Here is a 24,378-nt window from a genome sequence, read left to right as displayed (position 1 = left end):
GGTTGTGCCACATAGCACGTGGGATCTTAGTTCCCCAACCAGGGATCGAAACTGTGACCCCTGCAGTAAAAGCTTGGAGTCAACCACTGGACTGCCAGGGAATTCTCAGGCCAACTGCTCTTGTAGTCAGGCAGAATATACTTTGAGGTATTTCTGAGGTAAGCATAAGGAGACAAAACTTGGGACCCGCTTTGGGGATTCTGAGCAGCAAATGTGATCAAGTTTGGCTGAATCCAGATTTAAATCTAGCAGCTATTAGTTGATTTGCTGATATAAACAGTATCAGTAGTTCAGGTCTGTATTTCCAGTTGTTGTTTATTCACTAAGTTGTGTCCAGCTCTTTTTTGACCCCAAGGACTGTAGCCCACTATGTTCCTTTTTCCATGGGATTTCCTAGACAAGAGGGTTCTTTACCACTGAGCCACCTGGGAAGTCCTATATTTCTAGTTCAGTTCAGTTCAGTTCAATCTGTACTCATCTTCAAAATAAGAATGCTTGGGGTCTCAAACATGCTGGGGTTTCAAACATGCTCTCTATGTGTTCATGAAAAAAGCACTATTTAGGAATAAGGAGTAAAGGTTTTGATCTTGGATTTGCTTCTTACTTATGGAGAGATACTGTACAAGCTAACAGTACTCTCTGAGCCTCATGTTCCTCAGATATAAAATGGCAATTCCTCTCCTATCGATTTCATGATGGGTTGATGACATTAAATTGAGGGACAAATGCAAGGAAATACATATCAAGAACATAATCCATGGACCTGGGCTTTAGTACAATAAATAAATCAGGTTGAAATAATTCAACCTTCTCAGAAGGTTATATCATGTATCTCTGAATAAAAAACATAATAATAATGCTTTCTAGAAAAATCAGTGTGGTCTCTTGGGAAATAAGCAGATTAAATACAATAAAGCAGGGATCATCTCAGTGACAAATGACTTATTTTTATGAGCTCTGATATGAGATCTGAACACAAATTGGTCCAAATGGCATCCCAAGGATTATAAGTCTAAGACTTCTACATATTACTTTTTAAAAAGGTTGGGATAGATATAGGGAGCACCTGTGATGGTAAGGACTCCAGAGAGACAAAAAATGAAACACCCATTGGCCAAATTAACTACTACTTACCTCAATCATATTTGTGTCAATAAATTAAGGCCAATGAGCATGCATCAAATAATTGAGGATTCAGATAGTTATGCCTTCTGGGTGTTATTTTATTTCTTTTTTTTTTTGCTAGAGAATTTGGGTTTCGGAACACTGCTTTATTTGAAACCTACAAATCATTATTCATCAAATGAAACCAATGATCAGATGTACCAAATTATGTGTTGCTAAACTCTAATTGTTTGCTTATGAGAAAAGCTGCCTTTATCGGAGTGCACAGACCACAAGATAGAAAAGTCTTTTTGTGACTCACTGAAACTTCTTATAGAAAGCCCACCAATTTCTTCACCTCCTGGCACACGGGATATGCTAATTCTTTGGCTCTTGCCGACCCAACTTGCAAAACTTTCTCTAAGTGGTCCTTGTTCATCTTCAGTTTTTCAATCTCACTCTTAATTGGAGCAAATTTCTCAATCACAGCATCTGCCACCACCAGCTTGTAGCGAGCAGTGTCCATCCCAGCGCTGCGGCGGACCACCTCCTCCACGGGGAGCCCGGCCACCGCTGCGTGAATGGCCACCAGGTTGGACACGCCTCCTCGGCTGGCGGGCTCGTAGGTGACCTCCGAGGTGAAGTCTGTCATAGCCTTGCGGAACTTCTGCACTATCTCCTCTGGGCTGTCGGTTATTCTGACAGTGGCCAGTTTATCGGGGTCTGATTTCGACATTTTGGCAGAGGGATCACGCAGGGACTTCACCTTCTTCATTGATGCTAGGTAGAAACACCAACACACATCCCAGGGGAAAAAAAAAAAGATGTAAACAAAATAACAAAACACCAATAGGAATGTCAGTGTCTACATCTTAAAAAGCAGTGAGAACATCAAATAGCTTCATTATTTTTATCTGATTAAATAAATAACAAACATTCATTGTAAAAAATTCAAGCAATTTGAGCAAGCATGAAAGTAAAGGTGTACTATAATCAGAGAAGGCAATGGCACCCCACTCCAGTACTCCTGCCTGGAAAATCCCATGGATGGAGGAGCCTGGTAGGCTGCAGTCCATGGGGTCACTATGATACGGCTTATCGTATCTGAAGTCGGACACGACTGAGCAACTTCACTTTCACTTTTCACTTTCATCCATTGGAGAAGGAAATGGCACCCCACTCCAGTGTTCTTGCCTGGAGAATCCCAGGGACGGCAGAGCCTGGTGGGCTGCCGTCTATGGGGTCGCACAGAGTCGGACACGACTGAAGTGACTTAGCAGCATGTAATAAAATGTTGATATTTTGATCATATTTTCATGCATCTTTTAATGTATATATACACATAAAAAACATATAATTTTATACAAGTGAATTTGTATCAGCTATACCGTTGTGCCATGCACAGTTTAAAAAGTATCCTGTTTCTTTCCTCTCTGCTCTTCCCTATTGGCTAATCACCCCCTGCCTACAACTCCTGCCCTTCCTACCCCCATGCCAGTTTTCACAACCTATGGCATCTTTCCATTTCTTTACCATTAATTAGGTAAGTAATTACCAACACACACACAAACACACATGCACGCACACACACGAGAGTGAGAGAAGTGACGTTATTGCTCTGATAGAATAAAAATGTTATGCTGTGCTTTATAAACCAGTATTATTAATAATTGCCTAATTTATGGCTATTACAGAAACATATAAAGTTTATATAGATAAAGTAAAATTGACCAAAGCATGAAAATAGTCCTTATTGCTAAAAGAAGGTTGATTTCAATGCATGGGGGGCCCTAAATATATTTGTGTGAACTGTTGGAATACCTTAGGAATTTATATCCACCTTCTGCTTCTAAATTGATCCTAGGCACATGTTATATTCTTTAAAATGCGGTCAGCTTAATAAAGAGGGGCAGAGTTTAGGTTCAGTCATCTCTGATCCTGCCATAAGTTAACACTGCTACCAAAATATTGATACCTCGATAAGATTCCAGACTAGTATAGCCTTGCAAGCCACAGGTGAGGTTTTGGACTCAGTAGGCAGAACTGTATACTCCATCTCAGTTGTGCATTGTGCATAAGAAGGCAAAGTACGAGGATCATCAGCACCTTCTTGGTTTATCTAGATTATGATCCAGTGGTTCTCACTCTTAGTACTTTTGTTCTACTGTGAACAGAGAAGGCAAGGTCAGCTGGCTTTGGAACAAGAAGAGCTTGGTGTAGGGTCCAGCTTCCCAACCAGCTAGAAACATGACTTGGGCACAAAGCCCGCCTTGCCAAACCTCAGTTTCCTCATCCACAAGATAGGGAAAGATACCTCTCTACCAAATAAGATGTGTTTAGAAATACATATATATGTATGTGTGTGTGGTGTGTGTGTGTGTGTGTGTGTGTGTGTATGTATACATATATATATATATGGCTTCCCAAGTGGTACCAGCGGTAAAGAATCTACCTGCCAATGTAGGAGATGCAAGAGACACAGGCTCAATCCCTGGGTTGGGAAGATCCCCTGGAGAAGGAAATGACAACCCACTGCAGTATTCTTGCCTGGAAAATCCTATGGACAGAAGAGCCTGGTGGGCTGTAATCCATGGGGTTGCAAAATAATCAGACACGACTGAGTACACACACACACACAGACACACACACACATATACCCATGTGTATATATGTATGCTATTTTATAATGAAAATGATTATTTGTAGTTTCTAGTTTCTCTTATGCTTTTCAAACTTTCTTGGTTATTTTATTCAATAATCCAATGAGGCCTACTAGTCCTACATTACAGAAAAAGATGGGATTCTTATTACAAATCTTGAAGTCTGTTCATGACAAAGCCAAATATAGTCCCAAGAAAGTTCCAAATCTCTTATTCCATCATCCAATCCTCTTCTTCAAAATGCAACCTGATTTGACAATCTCATATTTGCTACTTACTCAGAATGGACTTGGGTACTGGGAAGAACTCCCCATACTTCTTGTTAAAACTTTGTGCTAGATCCTGAACTAGCTCCATGTGCTGGACTTGATCCTCCCCAACAGGAACATGTGTGGACCTTTAATAAAAGACAGACAGAAGAACTCAGCAAGGCTCCTGCTTATAATGAAATGATACTGCAAGCAGCTGCATTTCCTGTGCCTATGTCACTGTTGGTGTTCAACAAATGTTCACCAGCTACAGAGGGAATGTTGAGACCCAAGTCTTTATCTGTGTATCAGACAGATGCCAAGGAGATGTTTGTCTACTCTAGTTGTATGTCTTCCATATCTGAAGAATACAGACTTCAACACCAGCGTGATAGGATCTTGCTGGGAGGGAGGAATGGTATCCTAAAGAGCATGTGCTCCAAGCATAATTGTATTTTAAACCACTCCTCTTTCCCTCACCCAGTCAGCACATATTATCCTAGCTTTGACCAGATGCTTTTTACTTCAGGGCTTGCACTCACACTAGAAAGACACTCCACTCCACTCTTCAAATCAAAGATGGCAGAAAGTTCTTCAGGCAAGAGTTTTCCTCCCTGTCACACAGGGAGTGACTCAAAGTCTTTTTTTGGAATATTGTCTGTTTTTATGTAAATTGCAACCATAGAACAATCAACATGCTAAGGGAACTTGAATAAAATCTATTAGTACAATGTAGACGGATCTCAAAAACAATGTTGAATGAAAAAAGCAAGTCGCAGGAGACATGTACAGTACACTGACATTTATCTTAAAAGTACATATGACAATATTACGTATTGGTTATAGATGCATATATAAATATAAAAACATACTAGAAGCTTCTCCAAAGATTCATGATCATAGCTGCTTCTAAAGAAGGAAAGAGAAAGGGTCTGGGGAAAGGAACAAAGGAGATCTTGATTTTATCTGCAATATTTTATTTTTATTTATTTTTAAGAAATAATTTATTTGATTGCACCATGTTTTAGTTACAGCATGTGGGATCTTTGATCTTTGCTGCAGCATGCAGGATCTTTTTTTTTTTTTTTTAGTGTGACATGTGAACTCTAGGTTGTGTGTGGCATGGGAGATCTAGTTCGCTGACCAGGGATCGAACCCGGGCCCCCTGCATTGAGAGGACAGATTCCCAACCATTGGACCACCAGGGAAGTCCCTGTAATATTTTGTTTTATTAAAAAATGAAGATGGGACTTTCCCTGGAAGTCCAGTGGTTAAAATTCTGCCCTTCCAATGCAGGAGGTACAGGTTTGATACCTGGTGGTGGAACTAAGATCCTACATGTTTCATGGTGTAGCCAAAAAAAAAAAAAAAAAAGAAGAGGTAAGATGAAAATTATCAACATATAAAGACATTGTTTATAATTATTTTAATCCCATATATAAAGTTTGCTGTGTTGGAACATAAGGAGGTATATCAAACAAAGAAAGATGAACCATTATAGAGAAGTCCTGACGGGGAAAACATACTGAAATATTACTAAGGAAGGAGACAGGTGATTTTAAGTATGTAGTGTTGGGCTGGGAGTTGACATTTACAGCTAATAAAGTGTTGTAGTTTCTTGATCAAGGACGTTTAATATTCTGCCTGTGGAAGCATCAGCCTTAGAGTACACTTGAATATTTAAATGACAATTGTACATATGAGTGGAAAAATAACAACTTTTCAAAACAGCCACAGAAGAGAAAAACTGCTAGAAAACTATGGTACTTTGTTACAGAGAGAATCTACTAGCCTCGTGGTTAGTTAGTGGTCCCTGAAAAACTGGAAAATTTTTTTGCGCATTACTCTCCATAGGCTACTGGTTTATTTGAAAAAACTGTCTAGAGTATGAGGAAGTGAAGGTAGTTTTGACTAGCATAAAGACTAGGTACTTTATCCCTGATGTAAAGCTATATTACAAAGCTACAGCAATCAAAACAGTATTGTACTGGCACAAAAACAGACACACAGATCAACGCAGAGCAGAGTCCAGAAATAAGCAAGTGCATGTACAGTCAACTAATCTATGACAAAGGAGGCAAGAATACACAATCGAGAAAAAACACTCTCTTCAGTAAATGGTGTTGGGGAAAACGGACAACTACATGTAAAAGAACCAAACTGGACTGGTATCTTATATCATATTCAAAAATTAACTCAAGATGGATTAAAACCTTGAATGTATGACCTGGAACCATAAAATTCCCAGAAGAAAACATAGGTGGTGATCTCCTTGACATTGGTCTTAGGGAAATTTATTTTGGATCTGACTCCACAGGGAAGGGCAGCAAGAGCAAAAATAAAGAAATGAGATGGCACCGAACTAACAGGCTTCTGTGTGAATGAATTAAAAGTAAAGTGCTGAAGGTGAGAGACAGAAGCAGAATGAAACCTGGGAGCAGGCATCCTGGTGACTGTTCTTTTTCGTGTAATACATCTGCTCAGAGAATGAAGGAGCCAGGCAGGCAATAGGAGAAAATCTATCTAAGGCATCACTACTAACCTAGTTGAGCAACACAAGCAACTGGGCTGGGGTGCAGCACACGATTCTGCCCTCCTGCTGAATTCTGAGCAGGGAATTTAACTAGCATCCTAGTAGACAGATGGCGGACACAGAGGCCTTCACAGATTTTTGTCTGCTGGCAAAACACTATTTGAATATAGTTTTCTTGTTCTGATATGGATTTTAAAAACCCAACACATAAAAATGAATCTATGAGGACTTCCCTGGTGGCCCAGTGGTTAAGAATCTGCCTGCCAATGCAGGGGACATGGGTTCGATCCCTGATCGGGGCAGATCCCACATGCTGAGGGGCAACTAAGCCCGCACACCACAACTAGAGAACTAGACTCTGCTCCCCACAACTAGAGAAAAGCCTGTGCAGCAACAAAGACCCAGTTCAGCACCCCCCAAAAGAGAAAGAAATCAGGCAATCAAACAAACAAGTGAAAGACCCCAATACAAGGCCTATGAAAAATATCATGGAACGAAGGAAAGGGAACTTTACCCTTCAGAGCCTGAGCAAGGTCAAACATTTGAAAATGAACTTTTACAAGAAACAACTGTGTGTTGTTGTTTTTTTTTTTTAAAGAAAACTGCTGTGTAACCTCAATAGGATTCAGAAGGGCATAGCTGTTATTACACATGAGCAAGAAATCACAATAGAAGAAAAACAAACATAGGTGGTGACAGAAAACAATTCAATGAAGAGAAAGTAAAATGATGAAGGAAACCAAACAGATAACAGAAGAATTGGGAGCAGTAGGAGCAGAATCCTAAGGACAGGATGTATCAGTGATCTGGCAAAGAAACCTGAAGCTCTCCAAGAACTCAGAGCAAGAGGAGAAAGAGAGAAGCATGACACGCAAATGACAGGCTGGAGGGCCATCCTCTGACCTGGAATATGGTCCTCCTCAGGAGGACATCAGGACCACGTGAACAGAAGAAATAACCTAAAACAGAAGGAGAGGTTAATGAATTAAGAACAAAGAAGTAAGCAAACAAAAATGAGTATACTTACTGAAGGAACACAGCAAGTTTCAATTATATTAAAAAAAAACACCTGGGACTTCCCTGGTGGTCCAGTGGTTAAGACTCCACATTCCCAGTGCATCAGGCATGGGTTTGATCCCTGATCACAGAAGATCCCGCATGCCTGGTGCGGCAAAAAAAAAAAAAAAAAAGGAAAAAAAATCCTAGAGAATCACACCAAAACACAATCCAGAAAAAAATTTTAAATTATAAACTTAAAGAAAAATCCTATAAGCCAATAGTTAGAAATAAAGAGGGACATAAGATTGATAATACAACATTGAAACCATGTTTATAGGGTTGTGAGAAAAAAGTATTAAAAAACCTAGCCAAGCTGTGTTTTATATGTGAACTATACTAATAATAATTGAAGACTTCCCTGGTGGCTCAGATGGTAAAGCATCTGCCTACAATGTGGGAGACCCGGGTTTGAGCCCTGGGTCAGGAAGATCCCCTGGAGAAGGAAATGGCAACCCACTCCAGTACTCTTGCCTGGAAAATCCCATGGATGGAGGAACCTGGTAGGCTACAGTCCATGGGGTCACAAAGAGCTGGACATGACTGAGCGACTTCATTTTCACACTAATAATTGGGTTTTCCTGGTGGCTTAGATGGTAAAGAATCTGCCTCAGTGCAAGAGACCCAGGTTCAATCCCTGGTTTGAGAAGATCCCCTGGAGAAGGGAATGGCTACCCACTCCAGTATTCTTGCCTAGAAAATCCCATGGGCAGAGGAGCCTGGTGGGCTATAGTCCATGGTGTTGCAAACAGTTGGACACAGCTCAGCAACTAACACTTTCATAATAATAATAATGATGATGATGATGGTGATAAAGTAACTGATAGCTATTGAACACTTCCTATATGCTGCACACTTTGCTAAGCACTTTTAATACATTCTTATTGTACATAAATCAATTTTACAGATGAGGTAAGCTGAACAGAAAGAAATTCTCAGGCTGGAAGAAAAATTGTAAAGGACTGGAAAAAAAGTTGAAGTAAATCTATGGACTAAAGAACTCAGAAATGGAGATGCTGAGGTATAAGGACTGGCTAAAAAAGACTAAGAACATAAAGTCTAAATTTTGGTTACAATTTGAAATAGAAAATGATGTAACCTGAAATCAAGTCATTTATGTAACAACAGTCAATTGAAAATCCCAGGTTAGTTTACAAATCAAAAGCAAGTATGAGTATAGACTCAGGATCTGCAAGTGTAATGAATAAGCCATCTTAACCACACAGTATCACATTTTTTACTTGAAAAGATCAATGAAAGAGTCAAAAATATATTTTCAAAAAGATACAAACTGGTATACAAATGGACAATGGTCAGACATTCTATAACCAAAAATCTCTGACCCAAAACCTCTGGAGCAACCAACCAAGGAAGACAAACCAGTCTCTGCAGGAATGGATCCAGCATGGTCAAGACTTGGTTAATAACTGCCAACATCCCAATTCTTCGTCCAACTTAGGACCAACCAGAGAAAGTCAAATATGTTTCCCAAACCAATCACATAAGATGCCCCATTTCCAGTTAGCCTCCAGCTTCCCCATGGCAACAATGTCTAAACAGAGCATCCCTGAAGACTTCCTTTCCTATAAAGCCTCTCTACTCCCCCACCTGGCTGCAGAACACAAGTGATGGTGGCTGAGTCTTGCTGTGGCAAGCTCTGAAAGCCTATTTGTTCTTATTTGGGTGGTTTTTGTTGAAAGATAACCACTACTAGAACTAAAACCAGAAAGAACACCTTCCAAAGCACTGGAATAGATAAAAGCAAAGAAAACACAATCTCTCTATAGAGCAAAAGGCCCAAAACAAAGAAAACATTAAAATCATTAAAAACATAAAATATTTAATGATGTGGAAAAACATAAGACCAAAAAACCCACTCAGGATGCAAACTTTTTGGAAAATATATATAATGTGCATTCAGATAAAGAAGAGGCCATAGTGGTTAGAGTGGGTGCTCTGGTGTTAGGCTGAGATCAGGTTCTTGCTCTGCCACTCAGCAGCTGGGTGTTCCCGGGTGAGTTGTTTAAACTAAATCCCTTTTTAAAAATTTTTAAAGCTGACTAATAATAGTTCCTACTCACAGAGTTGCTTGAGAAATGAGTAAAATAATGCATGCAAAGCTCATAGTTGGTGCCTGGTATGTAGTGTGCAAACAAGGAATGTCAGCTGCAAAATATGGTTTGGAGGAAATGGCATGTGTATGTGTGTGTGTGTGTGTTTGTGTGTGTGTCTGTGTGCATGTGCTCAGTCATGTCCAACTCTTTGCGACCTCATGGACTGTAGCCCGCCAGACTCCTCTTGTCCATGGAATTTTTCCAGGCAAGAATACTGGAGCAGGTCACCATTTCCTACTCCAGGGGATCTTCCTGAACCAGAGATTGAACCTGCATCTCTTGTGTCTCCTGCATTGGCAGGTGGATTCTTTACTAACACCACCTGTGGGAAATGTACCAATATGTTAAAAAGAATAGAAATAGTAGAAGTGATTTCTCACTTTTTCCTGGTTGAATATAGAATGTTTAAATTATATCAGAACATTGAAATGAATTTGTGAGAGACCTGACTCTCCTGCTACTGAACTCTATAAAGACAGAAAACAAGATGATGAATCCTGGGAAGTTTATAATTCAAATATTTAAGGCAGGGCGCTGGATCTATTGAATGTATTGCTCTTGTATTCTACTAGAATGTTCCTCCCTTAACTCTTACCGGTGCCTTGATTTCAGGTCTAAGCTTAAATATCACCTCTTTGGAGAAACCTTCCCTAACTCTACTCTCCAAAGTTAGCTTCCCTGTTATTCTTTTTCACAATATCTTATTTATTTTCTTTATAGTGTTAATCCTAGTCTAATAATTTTACTTCATTTGTTTGCTTATTTAATTGTATCTTGCTTTCTCTCCTGCTAGCAAATAAGCTTTTTGAGACCTTGTCTTGCTTTTCAATCTATTTCCAACAGTGTCAGACTTTATCTTTTTGGGCTCCAAAATCACTGCAGATGGTGACTGCAGCCATGAAATTAAAAGACGCTTACTCCTTGGAAGAAAAATTATGATCAACCTAGACAGCATATTGAAAAGTAGAGACATTACTTTGCAAACAAAGGTCCGTTTAGTCAAGGCTATGGTTTTTCCAGTGGTCATGTGTGGATGTGAGAGTTGGACTGTGAAGAAAGCTGAGCGCCGAAGAATTGATGCTTTTGAACTGTGGTGTTGGAGAAGACTCTTGAGAGTCCCTTGGACTGCAAGGAGATCCAACCAGTCCATTCTGAAGATCAGTCCTGGGTGTTCTTTGGAAGGAATGATGTTAAAGCTGAAACTCCAGTACTTTGGCCACCTCATGTGAAGAGTTGACTCATTTGAAAAGACTCTGATGCTGGGAGGGATTGGGGGCAGGAGGAGAAGGGGACGACAGAGGATGAGATGGCTGGATGGCATCACCGACTCGATGGACATGAGTCTGAGTGAACTCCAGGAGTTGGTGATGGACAGGGAGGCCTGGTGTGCTGCAATTCATGGGGTCGCAAAGAGTCGGACACGCCTGAGCAACTGAACTGAACTGAACTGAACTGAACAATCAGAATGAGTTAAAATCATAGCTCCATTAGCTACTATTGAGTTATCATAGCCTAGTTTCTCACTGTTCTAAAGCCTCCGTTTCCTCTATAAAATGAGGATCATAATGGTGCTGACCTCTTACTGTTGTTTCAAAGATGAGATAAGCTAATCAAGCATAGTCCTTGATAGTAAGAGCTCAATATACACGGGCTATTAGTATAATGTAAACTCATTAATATCTGACAGCATGAAGGACAAAATCATACAAGAATGACAATATTGGGACTTTGATGTGTGGTACGTTTTGACTTTTTTCAAACCAGGATCGTTTTCCTTTTTGATAGCAGACTCATACCACAAACATACATATCAACATAGAATCCTTGAGACAGCCACAGACCTGGGCAGCAATCCTGATTTGGGTAGAAGACATATTACAAACTGGCAGTTCATATATCTGATTAGGTAATCCCCAAATATAAATGGTATGATATAGGACTTCTGAGGAGTCTTTTAATTTAAGGAAAATAGGGGCAGGATAATGAAGGGAAAGGGAAAATCCAGGGACCATGACAAAAGGTCAGGAAGTCATTTCTCTTCTTCGAAGGTCAGTAGATTTATTTAGGAAATTCTACAAAATCATGTCCCGTGATCTTCTTTCACAAAGCCTGGAGCAGAAAGTTACTGACTTAATGAGAAATGAAAACAAAAATCTTCTTTTTTATGTTTCCTGCAGTATCCACAACCCTGAACATGCTCCTCTCTGAGGTGTACATGTACTCACCACACCTTCCTAAATTTCTCTTCTGTGACTGGACTTTGCACTCCCGCCTTGTAATTACAGTAAGGCTGACTTGCAGAGGTCATCTTGACTGCCCCAAACCAAATTAGCCCACAGGGTAGGTTAAAAAGCAATTACAGTAGCCCATAGGAAATCACAATGGACTGCAACTAACACAGAAAAAACAATTACCATAATCAATACACTTTAAGCACATCAAAATGAATATTTCCACATGTCAAAATGGTTCCAGATTCACAAAGCAACCAAACTAAACAGAAAACACATTTAGTTTTCATAATGACTCTGCATAAGTCTTTGCCTTCTGTCGGATCCTTGCCTCTTTGCTAACAATCCTGAGAGGTTTTGCTTTTACAAAAAGGGATTAAAAATTTTTTAAATTTTTTTCACCTGGACTGATTGCTCCACTTGGCTTTTTCATCTGACTTTGGTTTGTTTGTTTCTAGTCTTTCCTCCCTCTGCTCCTGCTGCTCCTTTCACCTCCTATAATTTATCTTGGCCCTTCCTTCGCATCCATTGAGTTTACACTTTACATTAATTCAGCCTGTCTTTGATTCTGCCCACTTATGGGGCTTATTCTCTTCACATTTTCAACCTCTCTCCTCACAGTCTTCCTTTCACTTCAAATAATTTACTGCTGTTCTTTTAAAATTTATACCCTACATAATGATCTCCATATTAATGTCTTCTCTTTTTCCCCATTTTCTTTTTTTCTTACCCTGACTGTACTTTCTTAGACACAACATAAAACAAAAGTCTTTCATAATTTTGATTGTTATAACTTCTGTCACACAACAATGCGTCTGATCTTCTTTGGTGACTAAACCATGTTTCTTTTGCTTAGTTCCTTGTTGCATCTACATTCACTTGGGACCCACCCCACCCCTAAGGCAGAATTAGTGTCCAGATGAATAATCATTGCTCACAGAAATTTGTTCCTTTTTTTTTTCCCCCTACTTCTTTGGCTGTATTTGTGCATTTTCAGCGCTGCTGCCTTTAACCAACCTGGCTGGAATAGGGGTTTGGTGCTGCTTGTCCTTTTATAAGGGATGAAATCACCACCTCTGGTAATGACTCCTTAATTTAGCAATTATTTATTGAAGATCGATGATGTGCAAGGCCTGGTGTCAGGACTATGAGAGACATAAAGGTTTTAACTTCTAGGGAGTTAAAGCTTCCAAGAGAAGAGAAAACACCACATGAAGTTATAAATTCTTCTGGCTAGTCCTTCTACAGTATTCCCTATCTCAATGAATGGCAACACCATCATCAATCCTGCTGTGTAAGTCAGAAACCTGGGGACATCCCTGATGGCTTTTTCTCATACACATCCAATCCATTATAAAGTCTTAGCCATCTTACATCCTAGAATCTTTTAAATTTGTCTCTTCTCTTCATCTTCACTGCCACCTTTGTGGTCTAAACAGACTAATGAAAGAGCCTCTTAGTAGCCTACCGACCTTGGCTGAGCCCGACCTTGGCTGAGCCCCTACGACTCATCCTTTGCATATCAATCAATTCTCTTTTAATAAATCGGATCATTTCACCCTGTTCTTAAAAGTGCACAAATACCTTCCCCCTGCTTTTAGGAGAGTATACTGAATTGTCTGGGGCTTCCCAGGTGGCTCAATGGTAAAGAATCTGCCTGCCAATGCACGGGATGAGGGTTTGATTCCTGGGTCAGGAAGATCCCATGGAGAAGGAAATGGCAACCTACTCCAGTATTCTTGCCTGGGAAATCTCACGGACAGAGGAGCCTGGAAGGCTACAGCCCATGAGGTCACAAAGAGTTGAACATGACTGAGCAACTAATACTTTCACTTCACATTCTCAAGCTTAAGATGGTCTCAAAACCTCCATTCTTGGGTTCCTTACCAAGTTCTCCCAAAACACTTACATAAATCTTTCATACAGTTATCTGGAAAACCTCTTTTCCACTGCCTTCCCTCATGTTTGTTCTCTAGCCCATCATGGGCCACTCATCCTAATGCTGATTTTGACAAAAGAAACATGAAATCTATAATAGCTCTGCACATCAACATATTATGAGGGGCCACATATAGATTTGCTTGTGAGAAAAAATATGAATTTTTTGGTATATAAATATATTTTTGTATTTATTTATATTTATAATGTATATATTCATAAACATTCTAGTTACCATATTTTTCAAAATTAAGAAATTTCTCAAAAAATACCCCAAGTGCTTGAGCTGCATTGTAGGGAAAACAATGGTACAGGCTGAAAATCAGACCTGGATGAGTTCTGCCTCTGCTACTTATTATCAAGCAATTAGGAGTTTCTAAACTTTGGAACACTACTCCAGTACTCTTGCTTGGAAAATCCCATGGATGGAGGAGCCTGGTAGGTTGCAGTCCATGGGGTCGCTAAGAATCGGACACGACTGAGCGACTTCACTTTCACTTTTCACTTTTATGCATTGAAGAAGGAAATGGCAACCCACTCCAGTGTTCTTGCCTGGAGAATCCCAGGGACGGGGGAGCCTGGTGGGCTGCCGTCTATGGGGTCGCACAGAGTCAGACATGAATGAAGCGACTTGGCAGCAGCAGCAGCAAACTTTGGAAGGAAGCACAGTAAGACAGATGAGAAATGTATGTCAGCAGAGTAAATGCTGTAGTAAACAGAGCTGAGTTTACTGTACTTGTCTGCACACTTTGCAGGGGCCCAAAGGACACACATGCCCAGGAATGGGGGATGTGCATAGTGCAGCAACAGTACTCCTGGGAATAGTCTGAAAGAAGATGGCAGGAGAAAAAAATCCAAAGGAACAGAGTCTGTGAGCTGGAGTATGCGTGGCTGGTAGCAGGATGTCTGGCCTGAGACCACACAGGACAGAAACATAGGGTTGTTTCTCATAAGAAAAGGAGCATGCAGCTCCACATCTTTGATCTGATTGTGGCGTTATAGGTAGATAGTTTGTAGGCTAAGGTAGGAGACAATCATCTTGAATATAGACAATTACTTTGGATTAAAAAATAAATTTATTTCTTTATTTTAGCTACCCTGGGTCTTAGCTGTGTCAGGCAAGATCTTCGATCTTCATTGTGACACGCGAGGTCTTTCAGTTGTGGCATGCAAACTCTTGGTTGCGGCATGTGAGTACCAGTTCCTTGACCAGGGATTGAACCCAGGCCCCCCTCAATGGGGAGCACAGAGTCTTAACCACTGGGCCACCCGGGAAGTTCCAGTTCCTAGTTTTATGGAAAAATACTTTCGTTTAACAAATTAATATAGCAGAATCCTGATAGGAATAGGCAAAAATCTGCCACCATAATTTTCCTCTCAGAAAACAGGAAAAATGAAGGACTCTGATGGCATTCTTAGTGTATATTCTAACCACTAAATAGATCAGGAAGAGTTAAGGAGTATTTATAGTATGGGATTTTTTTTTTTTGGCTACAGGGGAATAATTGAGGGTGGAAAAGAACTACTAATTTTTAAGTCTTAACCAACTGTGAGAACCTGCTGACGTTGGGCAGAGTGAGACAGACAGGAAGCTACCAGAAAGCTCTTGGTGTTTACCTGCCGCATCTGAAATAACTATTGTTTTATGTAAGAAAAGAGGACATTTTCAATCTCACACTTGGGTTGAAAGAAAGGTAGATGATGTGATAAATTTGAGGATGTTAAGGAGCTAATTTTGCCAATGTCAGTCTTCTAAATTGTTGTTTGTACTCTTAAAATCTCTGTTTTGAGTATATACTAGGTGATTTCAATTTACACAGAATTTAATAAGCCCCTGAGCTATGTACCATTAACCAAGAAACTATAGGATTTTTATCATTCTGCCAATTATATTTTTGGGCAACTGATGAAAACAAATTCATCATCACTTTGGTATAGGTGATCTCATACTGCTCTGGTTATTCATGTGATGATCTTGCCTCCTAACATAACTTACGACTGGCTCCTTAAGGAGGGTGAGCACTGGCCTCAGGAGACCATGATCACACCCCGAGCCTCCTCTGTCCATTGTCTGGCTCCACAGCTTTGGACAGATTGCTTAGCCTGCCTGGGCCACATTGGTAGAGCAAGGGATTTGGAGAAGAGGCCCTTTAGAGCTCCCTCCTACTCTCTGTTCCATGGTATTACAAAAAGGTCAATCATTCTTGTTCAAGTTCGCTTTTTTTTCATAGCCCTGAGTTCAGAGGACTCTCCCATGAGAGCTCTTGAACTACTAAAGAAATCTGCTGTGCTTGTGTGCTTCCAAATCCTGGTGCTGAAAAATCAGCCTCTGGTTCTATGTAGAAGTAGCCCTTGAAAATGGAACTAGACATAAGGCTGTGATAGTCAGAGATATCACCATCAAGCATAGACAAGGGACGTATTTCATTATAATCCTTTAGGAAGGATTTTTCTGTTCTTTACAGGTGACAAAATCAAGGTTCTTTGTAGAACCTTTCTAAGTAAATATGCTACTTCAGTGGGAAACTATATTAGTAGATCCTTCTTAGACTTTCATTTGCAGCTTCTGGAGAAAAATGTTCTAGATTTTCCAGGATAAGTCCAAAGTTACTTATTATAAATAATAAATGCTATTAGGGGCCCAGCATCCAAGTTAAAATAGCAAACAGAGACATAATCATAAAGTGAATCAAACTTAAATTTAATGAAATGAAGACAGCTTATATGTACTAATGGACATTCCTTATACGTAAAGCTGAGCAACTATTTTTCTGGCTGTTTCCACCATCATTGCACAAAGGCTCTGGGGTCATGTCACAAGGAACATACACTATCATCTCCATGCTATTATCACATTTATATGCAAAGAATTCCAGTTTTCCCACAGAAGAGGCACTTTTATGGGGGTCAGGGCTTTAGGGGAAAGGAGTAAAAAACACTCATCGAATTTATCTTTTTCCTCAGAAGCTTTCACTATAACAATGCTTGGCTATGATCACCTGCTGACTGGGAGGCTTTATCTCTAAATGGCCAAATAGGCGTCAAGGGAGGTGATGTGGGGATAGCAGGGAAGAACGGGAAGAGGAATGGGGTCAGAAGCCCTGGCCAGTCCTACAGAGAGTGCAAGGCATTGGCATCCTCTGGTTGTATAGTCTTGAGACCTGTAAGTGGCAGGAGTAGCTGATTTATAGATTGTGGGTTCAAGAAAAGTGAGGGCACCTTATAGCATGTTGAAAAACTTGCTCTCCGGTCCAATACAGTAGCCACTAGCCACAGGCAGCTCTTTAATCAACTAAAATTAAAGTTGAAATTCAGTTCCTGTCAACATTTCAAGTGTTAACAGCCACACGTGACTAGTGGCTCTGGTCTTAGAGCAGATAGAGAGCATCTGCATAGCTGCAGCAAGTGCTATGGAATAGCATTTCTTGGGAGGCTAGATTATCTGAGAAATCAATATTCAAAACTCTTGAAGTGAACACTATATCCCATACTGTTAAGAACACAGACTCTGTACGTAAACTTTATAGGCGCAAATCCTAGGTCCAGGCCTTGCTGTCACCTGACCCCAGGCAAGTTACTAACCACTCTGTGCTCTGGTTTGCACATCTGTAAAATGAGGATGCTGACAGTACAGATTCTTAAGGCTGTTGTGAGGATTAAATGGGTTAATGTATGTAAATTACTTATGACTGCTTGCAATCCATAGTAAGTGCTATTTAAATGCTACTTCTTAAAATTATTAGTTTCACATTTAAACATACTTCTATTTGTTGTTGTTCAGTTGCTCAGTCGTCTCTGACTCTTTATGACCCATGGACTGCAAAATGCCAGGCTTCTCTGTCCTTCACTATTTCCCAGAATCTGCTCAAACTTATGTCCATTGAGTTGATGAGTTGGTGATGCCAACCGACTGTCTCATCCTCTGTCGTCCCCTTCTCCTCCTGCCCTCAATCTTTCCCAGCATCAGGATCTTTTCCAATGAGGTGGCCAAAGTATTGGAGCTTCAGTTTCAGCATCAGTCCTTCCAAAGACTATTCAGGGTTGATTTCATTTAGGACTGACTGGTTTGATTTAGCATTATTACTGGGGAATAGATGCAAATGGATTCATGTGCCTGCCCCTTGCTGTAACCATCCTTCCCCGTGGGCCAAATTTTCTAGAGTCAGGTGACACTCTCTTGTCAGCATGACTACATTTAGGGCTGGGGTGAACTCTGCTCCTTACTTGTACAGCAGAATGTCAGCTGCCTGGAGCACTGGGTATGTGAGCAGCCCCACGGTTCCATTATGTTTCTCCTTGGCAGTCTTTGCCTGTAGGGTGAAAAGAGAGGAGAGAAACAAATCTGACATGAACCTAATTATAATGCTAAATTAAGAAATCTTAAAAGCAAGCAAAGGGTGATCTGAAGCCACCTGTAACAACATCCTGACTCAGTCCCTTTTAGCAAATCTGGCCGTCTTCTGGCTGGCTTGCCTCCACAGTCCCGGCTTAGGCAGGAATAAGGTGAATCCGCTTCCCCACTGTCCCTTGAAACAATCCTGCACTGCCACTGTTTCTTTTCCATTTTATTAATATAAAAGTCTAAGATTTTCTAGACTCCAAATCAGATAAATTCCAGATTTCATGGGGAAGGTCAGAAAATATCATGACATTATATTAGTTAACATCAAACTGTTTGTGGAAACTTTCCAGAAGTCTCATACTGTGCTATTGACAAAACTGTAATGCCCCCTTAACATCACATTAAAACAAAACCCTGAAAATCATGGTGTTAAAAAACAATGAAACTAAGAGAAATTTTCATCTTACCAATTCTAATGATCTGTCATGATCTTTAGGTGGGAACGCAGTGAGAGTAAAGTGATTCCAATGAACAGTACAGGTTGTAAAAACCAAAATATTTCCTTAACAGGGAAGCTAATGGAAACACCGGAGGTGATATTAGAAATATTTAACAACTGGTGAGTCCTGGGTGCTGACTATAATAAACTACTGGTATGCACACCCCGAACATCAGCCCTAGTGGTACTAACCCCCTTGCTACAGGAAATTTGGCTTTCTGGGTAGAGTTGCTTATTAGCAGGGACTATTGTGTGCAGTTCACTGGTAACTGCTTCCAAGGTCTAGGTATATCATACGTGTAAACTGATAAATGGGGCTTCCCATGAGGCACAGTAGTAAAGAATCTGCTGGCCAATGCAGGAGACGAGAGACATGGGTTCAATTCCTGGGTCAGGAAGATTCCCTGGAGGAGGAAATGGAAACCCACTCCAGTATTCTTGCCTGGAGAATCCCACGGACAGAGGATCCTGGTGGGCTACAGTCCATGGGGTCGCAAAGAGTTGGACACAACTAAGCATGCACGTTAAATTGATATTTTGGTGTGTAAATAAGTTTTGTTTATCTAATATGAATTACTTCTCTGAAATCCAGTGATTCCTGAATGAAATGAATAACTCAATTTATAAACTTGCATGATTCCGAGAATCAGGCTCACACATGGCCTCACAATTCGGGCTTCCTAAGCCAAAATGCAGACGTACCTTTTGAGGCTGGATCTGAAGACAATAGTTTCTCCCTTTAGTCGTCTTAATGTTCCATAATTTAGTTACAGGCTTTTCTGGTTACTTCCAGCAATTTTTGGCTTGTTTTTGTTGCTTAGTCTTTAGGTCATGTCCAACTCTTCTGCGACCCTATGGACTGTAGCCGGCCAGGCTCCTTTGTCTATGGGATTTCCATGGCAAGAATATTGGAGGGGGTTGCCATTTCCTTCTCCAGGGGACCTTCCCAACCCAGGGATCAAATCTACGTCTCCTGCATTGTCAGGAGGGTTCTTTACCACTGAACCACCAGGGAAGCCCAGTTTCTGGCTTACAGCACTATTACTGCTATAGGGCGTTCATAGGAAATTTCAAAGTTGACCATACAATTCCTTCAGTACATCTCCTTATTATAATGTCCATGATAAAGGCCAGTTTGCACTGATTATCAGGTAATTCTAACAAAAATTTAATTTGGAAACAAACAAATGAGAAAAGAACCCAACTTTTAAAAATTGCTACTGCATTAGATTTATGTCTTTTTATATTAGAATACTAGATCTTGAAACTACAAAGGAAGTGGGGAGATGTGGGAAGTTCTAATATTTATTGGATGCCTATTATGGGCCCCAGATGCCTCACACCTGTGTTATCTCATCAATCCTCCAAATAACCTTGACCTCAGCAGCCCTGATCCTATACTTCTACCCCACTGTTTTGCCCCTCACTGCCCCAGTCAAAACCAAGCTAGGGGTTCTTAGATCTTCCCATAGAATTGGAACCTTGTCCTCTTAAAACTTTGCATACTCTGATTTTTTGTTTAACTGTGCATGCATGCTAAGTCACATCAGTCGTGTCCAACTTTGTATAACACTATGGACTGCAGCCTGCCAGGCTTTTCTCTCCATGGGATTCTCCAGGCAAGAAGACCAGAGTGGATCGTCATGTTCTCCTCCTGGGGATCTTCCTGACACAGGGATTGAACCCACATCTCTTAAGGCTCCTGCACTGACAGGCAGGTTCTTTATCACTAGTGCCACCTGGGAATCTGTTCCAAAATAGACTACAAACCTCATGAAAGGTGCTGCATCCATCCATCTTGGTGACTATGATATCTCCAGTACTTAGCGTGCTATGAGATTAGAAGAAGGCATCATCTGTATTTGTTAATCAAAGAATGACCCTCAAAGGCAGTTTCCAAGCTCCAGGATAAGACTAGCTTTGAAATTCATATTTTCCCCACAAATAAGAAATCACAGACTAGTGGAAGGCTTATTCACGTTGCCTGGTAACACTGGCAACATGTTACCAGGAGATCCTTAGACACTATTTTAAAGTGGGAGCATTTCCCATTAAATCAGTTCTTTTGGAGAAGACTCTTGAGAGTCCCTTGGACAGCAAGGAGATCCAACCAGTCCATTCTGAAGGAGATCAGCCCTAGGATTTCTTTGAAAGGAATGATGCTATAGCTGAAACTCCAGTACTTTGGCCACCTCATGTGAAAAGTTGACTCATTGGAAAAGACTCTGATGCTGGGAGGGATTGGGGGCAGGAGGAGAAGGGGACGACAGAGGATGAGATGGCTGGATGGCATCACTGACTCGATGGATGTGAGTCTGAGTGAGCTCCAGGAGTTGGTGATGGACAGGGAGGCCTGGTGTGCTGGGATTTATGGGGTCACAGTCGGACACGAGTAAGCGACTAAACTGAACCAAACTGAAAAGTATTTCAGTGTTCAGTTTAGCATTACCATATTATGATAAAATGGGAAAGTCTTGCCACAAACCAACATATGATAGAGAACATTATCAATTTTGTTTCTAACTCCTGGCAGGTAATGATTCTACAGCACCACCAGTATGCCTTATTCAGGTACTGCCAGTTTAAAGCTCTGTTTCTCTCTGTAGTGTATGTGCAGCCTTCTGAACAAGCTTTTAAGGAAATCAGTGGCCCTGAAAATATGCTACAAAGAAGCTTGAAACTAAAATTAGTGTTGATGTCCTGGAGGGCTACATACCTTCAGGTGTGATCCAATTGCAAAATTACATGGGAATACTATGAATTACCCAATTTATATTTCTCAGTTGAACTTCTTAGAAAAAGAACAGACTTAATTTTTCTGTGAGTTTGAATTGTTGCTTAGACTCAATTTGTTTAAATATGGAATAAAATATGTAGTCTCTTCTCCCCACAATGATAACTTTCAGGCCTTAACAGCCAGTTAATTCTGGTGGAGGCAACCTCAGGGTCTAGTAATCCAGAAATGGTGATTGTTTGTTAGTTAGAATGTGGCACATTCAAAGTCTTACCAAGTCTAACTAACAGTCACTAAGGACTGACCATGCATAGATAAAATCAAATAATGAATAAGCTGGATATTTGTAACTAGTTTTTTAGTTCGAAAGAATCTTGGAGAATCCTTCTATTTTCTCTTTCATACCCTGAGGCGATGAGGTTAAAGATACTGGTCTTGCTAGCCACTGGTGCATAGCAAGCCAGAAAACTCAGGATTCCCAGAGCCTAACACAAAATAAACAGAGAGGGGAAAAACAGCTGCAGTGGGGACTGAACTTCTTTCTGTTTATTAATCAGATCAATGGCATTTACCTTCCACTGGTGTAAATGTTGTAATCGAGGTAATCTGACCATGCAGGTAAGGATCCAACTTAATTGTGTGTGCTCAGACACCTGAAGAAATAAAATAGAACATTAACAAAGGTGGTCAATATCATCTTGCATATAAGGCAAAACGAAATGGACAATAGGTATTACCTTGACTAAAATATCCCAGATCATGGTAATTTAAAAAATCAAGGGAGTTAATTCATAATGCATAGAATTTTAGATGCAGAAGACATCTTAAAAACTACCCAATACCATTACTAGTATAGTATTTCAATCTTCTTCACAACATCCCTAGCCAGCAGCTGACCAGACATTGCTTCAGCATCTTCATTGAGGGGACTTCATTATGTCCTGAGCCATTTATTTCAGCACAGGGGATCTAGTCAGGATTTTATAATAACTTTGTACGGGGTGTAATCTATAAAAATATGGAACCACTATGCTATATACCTGAAACTAATATAATAAGTTAATTATATGTAAAAAAAATAAAAGCCAAAGAGAAGATACACCCATGCATACACACAAACACGCATACACACTGGTCCAATCCTCTAAATATATGAAAGCAGCTGTAATATCTTTCATGGCAAAAAAAGGTACTGGACTGAAAATTAAAGACTGAGTCCTTTAGACCCAGAGTAGTTTGAAATTTAAGAGTCAATTTATCATCTGAAAGCGTGTTTTTATAGTTTCTATTTTTTCCTTTTTTTTTTTTTTTAAGAAGAGGTTTAATCAACAAGAAAACATAACCTTCTCCCAATTTGTTTCTGTTTTAACCAAATTAAATCAAGTCACCAAATCTGGCAACAATTGGGATGATTCTTGGGTCTGGGCCAGGTTCTAACTGGTCACCGAGAATTTAAGGCCTATGCATCCCGTTTCAGGACCCTGGGGATTCTGAGCCCTTCATCCATTGTGGCTTTGTGTGTGTGTGCCCATCTGATTTCCTTAAAAAGCAGAGACAGTTGCCAGCTCTGGAAAGTGGCCCCAAATGTGTTCTTTGTGGGTTTTGCAAATGGAACATAAAGGAATGAAGCTGAATCAGCCCAGGCCTATTTTACTAGCAAGGAATCGCCATCTGGCATAAGATAGTTTCTCTTTTTTTTTTCCCTCAAGTCATGGAGAAGGAAGAGTTGTTTTTCACATGTTTGACAAGGAATCACTTTTAAAGTTTTGCAAGTTGCTGGGCTGAATCTGTCATCTTTCTTCCAAGAGGCATTTGGGGTTCATTGAGGGCAGTGACTTTGACAGCACTGTCCATGCAAATTGCTAACTGCTGCTGTAAACAAACAGCTATCAGACAGAAACAGGAACCCTGCCTGGAAGCAAGAGGATTATAGTCGCTTCCAGTCACCAGCAAAAAACATTCCCACTTGAACTAATAAAATAAGAGCTGTTTTTTGACATGAAAAACTAGGAGAGATTTTTTTTTTCTTTACTGAATTAGGAAAGGAATAAAAACACAGAAAATAACCATGAACATGTGGAAAGAGACAAGATGATCCCTTTCCTTCAACTAGGGCTCAAGAGCTCAGCTTTTGATATGCAAACAGCTACCGTGAAGTCTCTATAAAGTCAAGTATTTTCCTTGGAGTAGCTTTATATTTGGATATATGGAATGAGACCTATTGAATATTCTGCAGAGATCTTCCTGGTGTTTCCAAATAATGTGGCATAAAATTCAATTATTCTTATATAGAAAAACAGTAACACTTTTTGGTCAAAGGCAAATAATTTTCATAATTTATCATTAATAAGTACATCAGAAGGGTACTATACTTCAGGATTTGGCTCTCTTAATTTATTCATATTCATGGCTACTGCTTGGAAGTGATCAGATTTCTATCTGGAGAAAATGAAAATGGTATTAAATATAGTACATTCTGACTTATGTTGTGAAATCACAAACAAAATAAAAATATAACCTGTTTCAGCCACAGAAAAGCAAAAACACGGAACAATAAAGTGGTCTGTTGACCATCCACAAACATGTCAGCAGTGATTTAAGATTTCTGACCTCTTAATCTTAACAAGTAAAGACATGTATTCTGCAGTTACAGTCATTTTGCCTACCCTGTCCACTGCTGTAAAACAAGAGTCTGGCACACTATAGGTGCTCAGTAAATATCTGTTGAATGTATCTGTTGAACAGTAACAAAGGCTGCAGAAAGAATGGTTGGGACCAAAAAGAATCCCTTGGTAATCCGGCCAAAAGCAATTTCAGGGGAGTGACTGGGATGAATGCTGAACTATAAAGCGGTGGTTGAAATGTGACTAGGAGGCAGCATATAAAGACAGATGTACAAGTAAAGCATTAAGTAGAGTT

The 24,378-nt window shown here is 40.1% G+C and overlaps 1 protein-coding gene across 1 annotated transcript in view; it reads right to left on the bottom strand.

Moving 5' to 3' along the window:
• WARS2 (tryptophanyl tRNA synthetase 2, mitochondrial) overlaps window positions 1-24,378 on the bottom strand; it is a 95,765-nt gene continuing 71,387 nt past the window's right edge. The window contains exons 3-6 of the mRNA XM_027535633.1: window positions 22,032-22,112; window positions 18,109-18,194; window positions 4,043-4,161; window positions 1-1,884 (exon numbers count right to left, since the gene is read on the bottom strand). Coding sequence (XP_027391434.1) covers window positions 1,436-1,884; window positions 4,043-4,161; window positions 18,109-18,194; window positions 22,032-22,112 — 735 coding nt within the window. The 3' untranslated portion in view covers window positions 1-1,435. The remainder of the gene's footprint in view (window positions 1,885-4,042; window positions 4,162-18,108; window positions 18,195-22,031; window positions 22,113-24,378) is intronic.

The sequence above is a fragment of the Bos indicus x Bos taurus genome, chromosome 3 (genome assembly GCF_003369695.1).
Source record: "Bos indicus x Bos taurus breed Angus x Brahman F1 hybrid chromosome 3, Bos_hybrid_MaternalHap_v2.0, whole genome shotgun sequence".
NCBI lineage: Eukaryota > Metazoa > Chordata > Mammalia > Artiodactyla > Bovidae > Bos > Bos indicus x Bos taurus.
The sequence above is the reverse complement of the archived record's forward strand: the minus strand, read 5'-3'. Positions and strand labels throughout refer to the sequence as shown.